We start from the raw sequence: 13,846 nt of genomic DNA on the forward strand, positions 1-13,846 counted from the left end.
CTCCACTTAAACTTAAATAAAATTGAGAAATATTCAAAGCATACTACTGAGATCACCAGAGGCTAATTTCAAATAATCTATGAAAGTGGTTTTCATAGATAACACAAAAGGAAAGCAACAGTTTCTTTTGAGATGTCATCGGAGATACTTTAAATAGGAACACTAAACATATCAGAACACCATGATCAGAGACGTCATCAGAGGAATCATTCAAACAAGACCTACGTGTGTGGAAGGAGAGCATATGATTGATAAGGTAGATATCAATCACGAATAGACGCCAATCACGATTTCGCAGGAAACCGTAAATACGGTAGGGAAAGTGTATGCAACAAATCCTTCTGAGATGCCACAGGAAAAACTTTAAATTTAAACACCGTTTAAAAGGAAACATAAAATTATATTGATGTGACAGTTGCTTCTGAGATCAGAAAAATCATACAAACAAGGTCCTAAGAAATCGTCACAGGATAACTTTAAATAACCTCTAAATACCATCTTCAAATGAAACACAAAGGAAAAGTAACTGTTTTAATAGTTTCTTCTGAGATATTATCGAATATACTTAAAACTGGAACATATTAACACTGTCTTCATGTTGATGCAACACTTTCTTCTGAGATGTCATTGGAAGAATCATTAAAACAGGACCAACTGAGATCACACTTGACAATTGTGAATGATATTTATGGCGTCTAAATGAATATACAGGAAACCGTAAAGCCAAATACAAAGGTATATAAATTGAAAGTTAAAGCAATAGTTCCTTCTGAGATGTCATCGAAAATATTTTAAATGGGAACACGCGTCGCCACCTATTAGAATGAGGTATCTTTTAACCTCAGCATCTTAGTCGAGCCTTTCCACTTACGCTTAAATGGAATTGATATATATTCAAAGATATCGCAGTCTTTAGGACAATCACAGGATAACTTCAAATAACCACTAAAGATCGTATTCAAAGGGAACACAAAGCGAAAGTAACAGATCCTTCTGAGATTTCATTGGATATACTACAAATAGGAACTGCAAAACCATTGGAAGACCGTTTTCATGTTCATACATAAGTTTATTCTGAGATGTCATCAGAAGAATTATTCAAACCGGACCTACATATATGGAGAGCATAGGATTCAGGATTCATTCGATCGAAGTTCATATTTGTGAATCTTAATACATGTAAATGTCATCATCATTCGCAGGAAAAAATAAATACCATATTCAAAGGGAACACAAAGGAATGTTCATTTGGACATGTTATCGGAGATACTTAAATGGGATTTCCGTTATCAAAGTGACATCAAATCTTGTTGAAGCAACTGTTTCTTCTGATATTTCATCATATAAATATGTGCAAGTAGAGCATACTATTCAGGATCCATTTGAGCAGATGTTGAGAAGATTATGTGGCAGAACCCCAAGTAGTTACTGCTTTCTGGTTCATGTGGTCAGGATTCCAATGACAACCGAACATCCCCATGACACCAACTGTCAACCAAATCGTACTAGTTCCAATGGATTATTGAACTCATGTAGAAGAACTCCAGATGGAAAATTGTTAGTTCCAGCATGATTTATTTGTAACTGCTTTATGTTTGAAAATCAGCTGCATCCTCTTTTAAACTATTTATACCCAACACCACCATAGTGGTGAGGCTATATTGGGTTAGTGCTGATGTTTGTAACGTGCAAAAATATTGTCCCAATACCCACCTTAAAGCATATCAATCTTCTCAGGATCACATTCTGAGTCGATTAAGCGATGTCCGTCCGTCCGTCCGTCCATGTAAACCTTGTAATCAAACTACAGGTCGCAATTTCAAAGATGATTAAACAAAATTTGGTACAAACTCTTCTATTGCCCCAAGGACGAAGCCTATTGAATTTGGTTAGAATCGGTCCATTATTTCTCCTAGCCCCCATACGATTGCCCTATCTGAAAATTGTTAAGCTATCATAAATCTTCAAGTTATATAGATTAGGGTGGCCCTTAATAAACGAATGTTGGATTTTGGCCATTCTCACCCCCCAGTTTGGTGAACATTAGTAAAAAAATCATCCTGAAAAAATTTTAGGTAAATCGGTTGGGGTTAAGACGTGCCGCAAGCCCTCTGAAGTTTTGAGATGCATTTACAAGGGGAAAAAATGCATTTTTTCAGTTTTTGTAAAAATTTTGCCATTAAAAAATTACTTTTGCAATTTAATTTTAAAGAATCGAAATGTGTACGTAATTGTCGTTCTAATGAGACATAAAAAGCAGAAATTGGTCAAAAAATGTTAAAGTTATTAAAAATTCGCCAGGCCATTAACGTGTCTCAGGCCACTATAACAAGAAATGTAGGAACAAAATTAACATATTTTGATAAATATTAAAATAAAAGCTCATTTTTACTTAAAATATGTCCATATATACTTTATATGAGTTTTTGTCTTCGTAGCATACCGCTAACCTATTCTTAGGTATGAACAAAAAAATAAAATTTTTTAACGGCAGTTTCAAAACTCCATTTTCAAATTTTTAAAAATTTTGTTAAACAAATTTCAGAATTTTTTGATCATCGCATTGGGATTTATTAAGAATATAATAGGGAATAAAAATGTGAAAAAATTATGAAAATACCTCTTATAGTTTTTCCGTACCTGCGATTTAAATTTTGAAATTTTCGAGAAAAACCAATTATTTGGCAATTTTTAGGCCAATGAGCTCTATTTCCTACTATTATGAATTTTAAGTAAAATCTATTGATAATATTATAGTCCAGATAATTCTAAATATACTCTGAAACTTTTACTAAAATCGGAAAACGTTAACCCTTAAATCGTGAAGGTCAAAGGTCAAATTTTTCAATATTTGGAATTTCTCTTGGAAAGATTTCGAAATGTTCGAAATGTTGTATATTTTTGGGCCGATTTTGATGAAATTTAACAAAAATATAACACAAAGCCTAGTATTTACAAAAACAGCAGAAAAATTAAAATTAACCCTATATAGCACTTGGTGTTAAAATGACCCCAAAACTTCTAAAACCATAAAAAAAATTATGATTTTAAAAGTTTGGGGTAATTTTAACCCCAAGTGCCATTAAACGTTAATTTCCATTCTTGTGATGTTATTATAAACCCTAGAGTTTATGTTATATTTTCTTGAGTTTCATCAAAATCGGCCCAAAAATATACAACATTTCGAACATTTCGAAATCTTTCCAAGAGAAATTCCATGTATTGAAAAATTTTACCTTTGACCTTCACGATTTAAGGGTTAAGGTTTTCCGATTTTAGTAAAAGTTTCAGAGTATATTTAGAATTATCTGGACTATAATATTATCAATAGATTTTACTTAAAATTCATAAGAGTAAGGAAATAGAGCTCATTAGCCTAAAAATTGCTAAATAATTGGTTTTTCTCGAAAATTTCAAAATTTAAATCACAGGTACAGAAAAACTATAAGAGGTATTTTCATATTTTTTTCACATTTTTGTTCCCTATTATATTCTTAATAAATCCCAATGAGATGATCAAAAAATTCTGAAATTTGTTTAACAAAATTTTTAAAAATTTGAAAATGGAGTTTTGAAACTGCCGTTAAAAAATTTTATTTTTTTGTTCATACCTAAGAATAGGTTAACGGTATCCTACGAAGACAAAAACTCATATACAAGTAAATATGGACATATTTTAAGTAAAAATTAGCTTTTATTTTAATATTTCTCAAAATATGTTAATTTTGTTCCTAAATTTCTTGTTATAGTGGCCTGAGACACGTTAATGGCCTGGCGAATTTTTAATAACATTAACATTTTTTGACCGATTTCTGTTTTTTTATCTCATTAGAACGATAATTACGTACACATTTCGATTCTTTTAAATTAAATTACAAAAGTAATTTTTTAATGGCAAAATTTTTACAAAAACTGAAAAAAATGCATTTTTTCCCCTTGTAAATGCATCTCAAAACTTCAGAGGGCTTGCGGCACGGCTTATCCGCAACCGATTTACCTAAAATTTTTTCAGGATGATTTTTTTACTAATGTTCACCAAACTGGGGGGTGAGAATGACCAAAATCCAACTTTTGTTTATTAAGGGCCATCCTAATATAGATATCCAAAGAAAATTCAGCAGAAATAAGTTTTATAGCCGAACTCGCCTCACCAAATTTTGTGATGATCGGTCATAGCTACCTCTCTTAGCATAAATCTCTTAAAAATGTTGGTATTCAAATAAAAATCAATAAAAATAATTTATTTATATACAAAAATCATGTCACTAAATTTTATAACGATCGGTCCATAATTAGTCATGGCTCCCATATAAAGCCCACTTCCGAAAATCATTTTAATTCAACACAAATAGGTTTTATATATACAGAAGTCATGTCACAGAATTTTATAGCGATTGGTGCGTAATTAGATTGGTGTAGGGTATCATATGGTCGGGCTTGACCGACTACACTTTCTTACTTGTTTTAATTTAAGATCCAACTTTGAAAGACTTAAACAGTACAAAGGTCTGGATCAATAAAGTAAAATGTACAATTGATAAATGTTAATTCCAATAAATTCGATCAAAATTTTGAAACAAAAATATGAACGAGGATTTGTTAAACTTTTCGCTCTTCTCTAATGAAAATCAAACGACCAAAAAACTGTTTTGTTTATTCTGAAGATACAAACTTTTATAATTTTATTCAGCTTGTAAAAATCGAAATTTATTACAGATATAAATAATAGACCTTTTTAACATTTGTTTGTAACAGAGATGGTCAAATTTTACATCATGTAGATCATATTGCATTAAAACAGGGTGGTTACATGTTTAATTTCCTGAACCTCCTCTCTACAATTTATTTTACCAATCAGACCATCAGTTTAAGAGATACATATTTATTGCCATTTTTACAATCATTGACCTCTAAAAACTTGATTATTCCCGAAGTGGTCAACTTTGACAACCTGTAGCTCAACTAGTATTAAAACAGGATGGTTACAAGCTTAGGAGATATATATCTATTCTATTTTTTTTCGGTCGGCTGAATGTTAATTTCGAGTATCATTACGAATTAAAATAATTTTTATGAAAATTGAAGTAAATTTCACACATTTTATGTTAATGCATAATTTGTTTCAACTGAACGGAGAAATATGATTGCTGTATTAATTTTATGAATACGAATATTAAATTTGGCTGCATGATGTGTAACATAGACTTGAGTAAGGTATTGTATTTATAATATAAAGTAAATATGACTGCTTTATATTTTACAAGCAGTTAAATGTACTTTTGCAGTATTTGTGTCTGTGAATATGTCTCTGTGTAAATATGTAAATATGTCACTGAATAATGTTATTAGTTTTATAGTTTTTACATTTATTTCGTATTTTCGTGTATATGAGAATAAAAAAAATTTAAAACTTACTTGGATCTTTAACGGATGTTATAACCAATTTGAAACCATTCGCATCTGTACCCCAATTGTCTGTTACATATTTAAGTGTAACAAAATTGGTACGTGTCAATATTGAACTCACTGTTTGTTTTGTCTGACGACATGATATATCAATCTGTAAATGAAATATAGAAAAGAAAAGAAAAGAGATCAGAAAGGTGAGAAAATACAATTTTTTTTATTTTTTTTTAATATAAAATATACGAGCTTGACATTTTTCACATGTGTACAAGAGAGTTGTAGGTATGAAAAGAATGTAATAAAGGTGTGCAAATATTGTAAGGTCTTGTTGCAAAAAAAAAAAATGTTGGATATGTATGTGCAAAATAGGATGGCTCTTATTTAAAATGCTGAAAATTGGAGCAAAGCCCTTTATAACTTGATACCAAAATAAATCATAAACCATAGAATAAACGAATAGAACGGAAGGAGAGAGTAAAATATTACTCTCTTTTCACACATACGGGTAATACAAAAACAAAATACATGCAATACATTCTCATGAATTAGGTTTCTGACAACAGAGTTAGGTTTTTGGCTCTCAGTTACCTATCTAGTTGTTGTCTATGTCATAAACATTTAATTTGTTTCTTTTAAACGAAATTTCAAAAAAATAATAAAATAAATGAGGATTAAAAATGCAAACTTTTATTGTTGTACCCTTTATGGGTTAATGTGGGGACAGAATTGAAATTGCCGGATTTCGATGAAATTTTGTTTTTGATCACAAATTTCTTAAAAATACATTTCGTAGCTTATTTTCTAATATAAAATGAACCCTTTAATTAATTTTTTCTGTAGAAGAGATGAGTTCTGGATGAAAAATGTGTAATACGTAAAAATCTTCGGGTTTTCCCTTATTTCATGAGAACTCATTCCATTGTAGTACCGATAGACGCAGCCCATATTGCGTCGCACAGTGTTTTTTTTTGGAAATAATTCGGTATCTTGGTAACTATTGCAGATATTATTACGAAATTTCACATGGTTTGAGCTGAGGTATTTTCAAGTTGATTTATGTTTGTTCAGCTTCCTAGCGATAATGGCGGCCAGTGCGTAGCCCCTCAAAGTTGGTCACCTCGTGACTCAATTTTTTTAAAAAAAATCGCCAAAAATCCACTTATGATTCGAATGAGCTGAAATTCTAAATATAAATAGTCCTACGCTTAGTATAGGTTATCTCTATTAGTTGAAGAGATATTCAGGTTTATTGATTTATTTTTTTTTAATTTTGTTCGGACGTTTTATGGTTTTTTAGATATGGCGGGCCTATGGAGGGTCGAAATTTATTTTTAAAACATCAGCTATATTGGTGATAAAATTCTAAATAAAATGAAAAACCTGTTAACAGTTATCTGTTCCCTATAAAAAGTTATACGCATCCAAATTTGGAATTTGTAAAAAGGGCCGTATTTTTTAAGTTTTTTTCCCAAAAAAGCCCATATATTTTTTCTTTTGTAGAAAAAAAATTCTTCGGGACTATATAGAATTTGTATATGATCCAGAAAGATAACTTAATGCAAAAGCGTGTAAAGAAAAATTTGGATCACTTAAGCGGACATATCACCCCCCAAACTTATCCAAACTTGGACAATTTAAAAAAAAAATTCGGTTTGAGTAAAAAATTCTAAAAAGGCAAAGCACTGATCCACGAAAGTGCTCCATATTTATATAACCCCATATGTTTCTTAAATACTTACTAAGTGTTTTTATTATCACGCGGTAAATAACGTCACAGTAGGTAATTTTCTAAAAAAACTCAGTTTTTGGAACACATTTTCCCCGTTTTAGAAATTTCGGTATTTAATAATAAAAAATGTCAAAAATTCTAATGCCATTGATTTAAGGACATTTGGGTCTATATTGGTTTTAAATTTTGTTATGATATCTTTAATTGTTAAAATTTTACATTAAGTCAAATTTTATATTTTTATTTGTGGAAAATCACCATATTATAATTTTTTTAGTTTTTAAGGAAAATGAAGTCCCAAAATTTTATAAAATTAATTAGTTTTGCTAAATTATTAATCCTCAAGTCATAGTGTCTTCAACAATATCAAATACTTATATAAAAGGCCTTTATTTACTCCTCAGAAGTTCAACAAACCTTGCCCTTTTTGACAAATTTGTACGATTTTTCATATAATGCGTACAAAATGTTACTAACATACTGACTTAACAGAAATTTTGGTGTGTCAACATGCAACACTGAGTCCTGAAAGCGATCAATTATGGAAATCATTCATATTTTGTCCCATTGTCCCAATCTCCGACAGGTTTGTCTATAACTAAATGAATATGATTGACAAATGTTGCTGTCATATGCAAAATAATAGATAGGGTTGGAAGTTTGACATAGAAGGTAGTCAAGGAATAAAATTGCAACCTCTAAACATAGAATGAATACATAGAAAGGAAGGAGAGAGAAATGGCAGTAAAAATTTAAACTCTTTTGATACAATAACTATATAACATGGCAATATATTCTCATTAATTAGGTATTTTACAACCTACTTAGGTTTTTGGCTCTTAGATATTTATCTGGTTGTCATCTATGACTCTAAACATTAACCAATTGCAATCAAATTTTCAGTATTTGGTTCAGCCTAATATGCAGTTGTATGTTTGTAAAAGTAGGTTGTACGTTTGTATCGCATTTATATTAAAAAAGGTGGTGTGATTTAATATATTTTATTGTAGAATATATTGGATAAACTTTTTCAGTTCGTGACAGTTTTTGAATGGAAATGCATTTTAATATCTTTAAAGTTTAATACATTTTTTTTATAATTTAAAACATCATAACTAAAGTAAATAATAAAAATAATAATCGTCAATCAAAAATATACAATTTGAATACCATCCTTCATTTATTCCAAATGACTCAAAAACAAAGGTTCGAAAGGATTAATCTTAATTCAATTTTCAAAATCACATTAACTATTCCATTAAAGCATTTAGCACGAGTTAAATCGTTGTCTTAATTCGTATTGAATTAATTCCTTTAAGAATTCATTCTTAATCATTTAAGTTTTCTTTAATTTAAATCCATTACAAAATAGCTTTAAAATTGTATTACAAATAGGCTTTAGACAATTTTTTTCAAGTCGTTTTGTAAATGGATACATGCAAAACAAAAAAATAATTTATTAGATTTGAATGAATTCTGTTATGAATTAATTAAAGAATTAATGAATTCTATTTAAATAATGAAGATATAATGACACTAAATAATTAGATTTTGGGAATAATTCTTTAAGAATTTTTAATTCCAAATTAAGTTCAAATTGAATTTATTATACGAGTCCAAAAATAATCGATTTCATATTTGAAAATTTTGAATTTTTGTATTTTTTGGGGCGAAAAACTGCTATTGCTATTTGCGTTTTAGAAAAAAGTTTCTTAAAATTTATCACTCTCCCATCTTTGTTTAGTCTATGTGCCACAATTATTTCTAATTATTTTTGTGTAACACACATTCTTTGAGAGCAATTTTCACTGTGATAAATTCCCCATACAAAGTTCAATTTCAATCCACAGCAGTCCTCCTTTTTCCGTCATAACAAAACACAAATATCTACTCTTTTGTGCTGTGGATTATAGGACGATGTCATCGTAAAAAAAGGTTATAAAAATTATTATTTTTAAACCGCAAAAAGATGACTAAATGATAATCGTAAATAGGGCCAAAATGTAAATGTCATAAAAATTCAGAAAAAAAAACAACTCAACAAAAAAGAGAACAAAGCAAATGACACACATACACAGTATTTGAAATTATGTGGTCATAATAACAAACACACACATGCAAACATACAAAACAATAACAAAATGTATGTGTGTGAGACTGCACAGTGGGGCAGTGGTAAACCAAATATTTTGAAAATAAATCTGCCATTACCATCTAACTGATCCGATTAAAATAAAATTTCACTTAGGCGTTGCATAAAAGTATTCGAGATTAAGTTTTGACGACGGACCCAACCTATCAAGAGCGGCTCAGTGGGGTCTCAAATTTGAGCACCTCAGATATGGCAAATTTTTAAAATTTTGCTAATTTTTTATGGTTCGTTTAAGATCAATGATTTTAATATATTTTGAAAGAGCGCTATCAAAGCATTTCTTTATCTATTTATCTTTTATAGTTAGCGATTTTTTAAACCTTGGCCCTATTTTCCATAATATTGGACCAGTTATTGTCTGCTTTTCTTGCATTTTTGTCTGCTAGTTTAAAAATAAATAGAACATTCATATGAAGAAAGTTTCAAAGCAACATCTTTTATGAGTCCAAAAATAATCGATTTCAAATTTGAAAATTTTGAATTTTCGAATGTTTTGGGGCGAAAAACTGCTATTGCTATTTGCATTTTAGAAAAAAGTTTCTTAATGAACCTATAATGTTTGTATGACTTAAATGCGATTTTGTCAAATGTTTAGGTTTTATTTTTGAAACATTTGTACCATATAAATTTATTCAACATATGGAGCCAAAAGAATTGCTCATCTTTTGAGGCCAATAACGAATCAAGCCAATATCGGATACTCTGTTTCAAAGTGGGTGTGGGATGAATCTTGGTGCTTAGAAGAATTTGAAATTGCTCTTGTTGAATTCGGCAACAACCTTCTTGGAGTAATGCCTCCAAATCATGGTCTACAAACATTTTTGTCTGGCCTTTTCGAAGCAAAAAAAAATATGTTTTTTACCCTATAATGTTCAATAACTAAGTGAGAATAAATGACAGACATGTACCCTAGGGTGGACCTTAATAAACAAAAGCTGGAATTTGGCCAGTATCACCCCACAGTTTGGTGAACATTGGTAAAAAAATCATTCTGAAAAATTTTTAGGTAAATCGGTTTGGGTTAAGACGTACCGCAAGCCCTCTGAAGTTTTGAGATGCAGTTATAAGGAGAAAAATGCAATTTTATCAGTTTTTGTAAAAATTTTGTCATTAAAAAAATACTTTTGCAATTTAATTTAAATGAATAGAAATGTGTACATAATTGTCGTTCTAATGAGACATTAAAAACAGAAATTGGTTAAAAAACTTTTAAATTATTCAAAATTCCCTAGGCCATTAGCTTGTCTCAGGCCGCTAGAACAAGAAATGTAGGAGCAAAATTAACATATTTTGATAAATCTAAAAATAAAAGCTAATTTTAACTTAAAATATGTTCATATTTACTTGTATGTGAGTTTTGTTCTTCGTAGGATACCGTTAACCTATTCACAGGTATGACAAAAAAAAAACATTTTTTTTAAAGGCAGTTTCAAAACACCATTTTCAAATTTTTAAAAATTTTGTTAAACAAATTTCAGAATTTTTTGTTTATCTCATTTGGGATTTGTTGAGAATATAATAGGGAATCAAAATATCTCCTATAGTTTTCCCGTACCTACTAAAGTTAGAAATCGTGAAGGTCAAAGTTCAAATTTTTCAATATTTGGAATTACTAATGGAAAGACAGCGAAATGTTATATATTTTCGGGCCGATTTTGATGAAACTTAAGATAAATATAACATAAAGTCTAGTATTTATAACAGAGATCGAAAATAACTCATCCATATACCGAAAAACCCTAATTGTGATTTATATTTTTTTGATAAAAATAAATCACTGAAAATAACAGTTATAAAATGATTTTTATTTAAATGGTTTGGTATGACCTTTATTCGTTTTTATTGTTTTTTAATGGTTTGGTGAGAGATAAACAATTCATTTGTTCTTGTTCTTAATAACTGTTACTTTCACTTTTATTTACACACAGTAACATATTATTAGTAATTTTTAACAAATTATGGAAATAATATGATAAGTATGAAGTCTGAGTAACAGAAATGAGATTTTTTTTTAAATTGTTATTAATCTTTTGATAAGTTTTATATATTTAAGGGTTGATTTGCATCAAATGCATTTTTACGATTTATTTCATGTTCGCAAATAAAAGTCACAAGCTGACCTTTACGAAAAAAATAAATTATAAATCACTCATCCAGATTATTTGTGTTTGTTTCTTTTCTGTTTCTCTCAACCCCAAACCTAAAATGTTCTCGAATAAATCACTCTCTCAGTGATATATCACAAAAAATTATTTTTAAATGGCTGCGAATGAGAATTTACCATTCAAATGAAAGTGAAGCCGTTATTTTCGGTGTCTTATTTATAATAACTGCACAAAAATAGTAATTAACCCTTAATGGCACTTGGGGTTAAAATGACACTCAACTATCAACACTTTTTCAAATTTTACAGGAGAGACAAGTGTTGTGGATACAACTATGATTTTCTTTCTTCAAAAAAGTCGTTATTTTTAAAAATAGAAAGCTAAACATTTGTGAAGACGTGTGCCTTGATGCGCCATTAGAAAGTCAATTTATACCAAAATATTTTCGGGAATTTTAGCAAAAAACAAGTAAGAGAGCTATATTCGGCTGAGCCAAATTATACTTTAAAATAAAAATTTTAAATATTGTCGAAATTGTTTTTTAATTTTTTTTTTAATTTTTTTTTTTTTTAAATTTTATAATTTTTTTTTAATTTAAAAAAAATTTTTTTTTAGTTTTTAAATTTGTTTTTATTTTAATATTTAGTGAAAAAAACTTTTGGTGAAAAAAAAAATTCGGGTTAAAAAATATTTTTTCTGATTTTGAACTTGCTTGTCTTTGAAATATCTATCATTAGATATCCATATTGTCTATAATAATTATTTAGTAATCCAGATATGGGTCAAAAATAGGTCAAAAATCGAGGTTGTCCTGGTTTTTTTTTCTTATATCTCAGCCATTTGTGGACCGATATTCTCGATATCTCGATATTTAAATAGCAACCGAGCCGGAAGAATTTCGGAGATATTGATGTATCATTCGTGTATGTAAGTTATTTTGGGGCTTCAGAAAGTTGATTTCAACACACAGACGGACAGAGGGACATGGCTATATCGACTCCGCTATCTATAACGATTCAGAAACTTATATATACCCTTGCCACTCATGGTGAAGGGTATAAAAAAAACAATTACATAATTATGTTTGTCTCTGATGATATGTAAACTGAAATTATCAAACTGGTAATGATATAAAATCGATTGCTCTTTTTTATACCATTCGCCATGTATAAAAAAGTTTGTCATTCCGATTGTAATTTCTACATTATTCATTTGCGACCCCACAAAGTATATATATTCTGGATCGTTATAGATAGCCAAGTCGATATAGCCATGTCCGTCTGTCCGTCTGTATGTTGAAATCATCTTTCCGTAGCCCCCAAATAACTTGCATACATGATTCTTATATCAATATATCGGGAATTCTTCCGGTTCGGTTGCTATTTAAAATCGACAAAATCGGCCCACAAATGGCTGAGATATAAGGAAAAAACCGAGACAACCACGATTTTTGCCCTATTATTGATCTATATCTGGATTACTAAGTCATTAATATAGATAATATATATCTAATGATAGATATTTCAAAATCCATTGCAACAATGTATATAAGGCAATAGTAGGTTGGACCTACAATGGGTCAAAATCGGGAAAAATATTTTTAGCCCGAATTTTTTTTCATCAAACTATTTTTTTTGGTCATAAATTCTTTTACCAAAAATTTTTTTTTTTAAATTAAAACAAATTTTAAAAAAATTAAAAAAAAAAATTAAATAAAATTTTTTTTTAAAAAATATATTTAAAAAAACTATTTTTAAGTATAATTTGGTGAATTGTATATGAGATTTGGCACAGCCGAATATAGCTCTCTTACTTGTTCAAGTTATGCTGTGTAGGCAGAGGGACCATGGTGGCGCATGGTCCCTCTTCTACTATTTGTAGACTTTAAAAATATATGCAATTTTTAATAGGGGTCTTTCTCAGGTCCTTCGAAATTTAACATATTTTAGACTATTTGTTTTAAAATCTCAAAGCGGGGAATCAGAATATAGTTTTATACACATTTGTTTGTTTATTTTATCAGCATGCGGCCAGTTGTGATCCCAGTGGTCAAAAATTCTAAAATTCATATTTTAAAGAATTGTGGGATTCTTTTGTATTAATTTTTAACAATTAACTATGTATATAGAGCAACAAAGTCTATCTACATAGAGAATTTTCTCATGTCAATCACATCAGCCAGTTAGAAATGACAGATTTATTTTCAAACTATTTTATTTCAGCTCCACGGTGGACTGTGTAAAAGCATCCTCTATAAATACAGTTCAAAGTTTATTGGCTTTTGAAAAAGAGAAAATAAAAAACAACAACAACATCACAAAAATCAAAGAAATGTATGTTCAAGTACAAGTATGTGGGTGAGAGTGTAAGTCTGTGTAAAATGCAGCAGTTTTCTTTAACACCCTCTTTCCTTTGCATGTGGTTGTGTTTTTATTTTTTTTTTGTTGGTGTCGT

The 13,846-nt window shown here is 29.4% G+C and overlaps 1 protein-coding gene across 1 annotated transcript in view; it reads right to left on the reverse strand.

Annotated features, from left to right (window-relative positions):
* The window catches only part of loaf (lost and found), a 188,488-nt gene that overhangs the window by 8,383 nt on the left and 166,259 nt on the right, over nucleotides 1-13,846 (reverse strand). The window contains exon 3 of the mRNA XM_065503718.1: nucleotides 5,416-5,560. Coding sequence (XP_065359790.1) covers nucleotides 5,416-5,560 — 145 coding nt within the window. The remainder of the gene's footprint in view (nucleotides 1-5,415; nucleotides 5,561-13,846) is intronic.

This window comes from Calliphora vicina, chromosome 3 (assembly GCF_958450345.1).
Source record: "Calliphora vicina chromosome 3, idCalVici1.1, whole genome shotgun sequence".
Lineage (NCBI taxonomy): Eukaryota > Metazoa > Arthropoda > Insecta > Diptera > Calliphoridae > Calliphora > Calliphora vicina.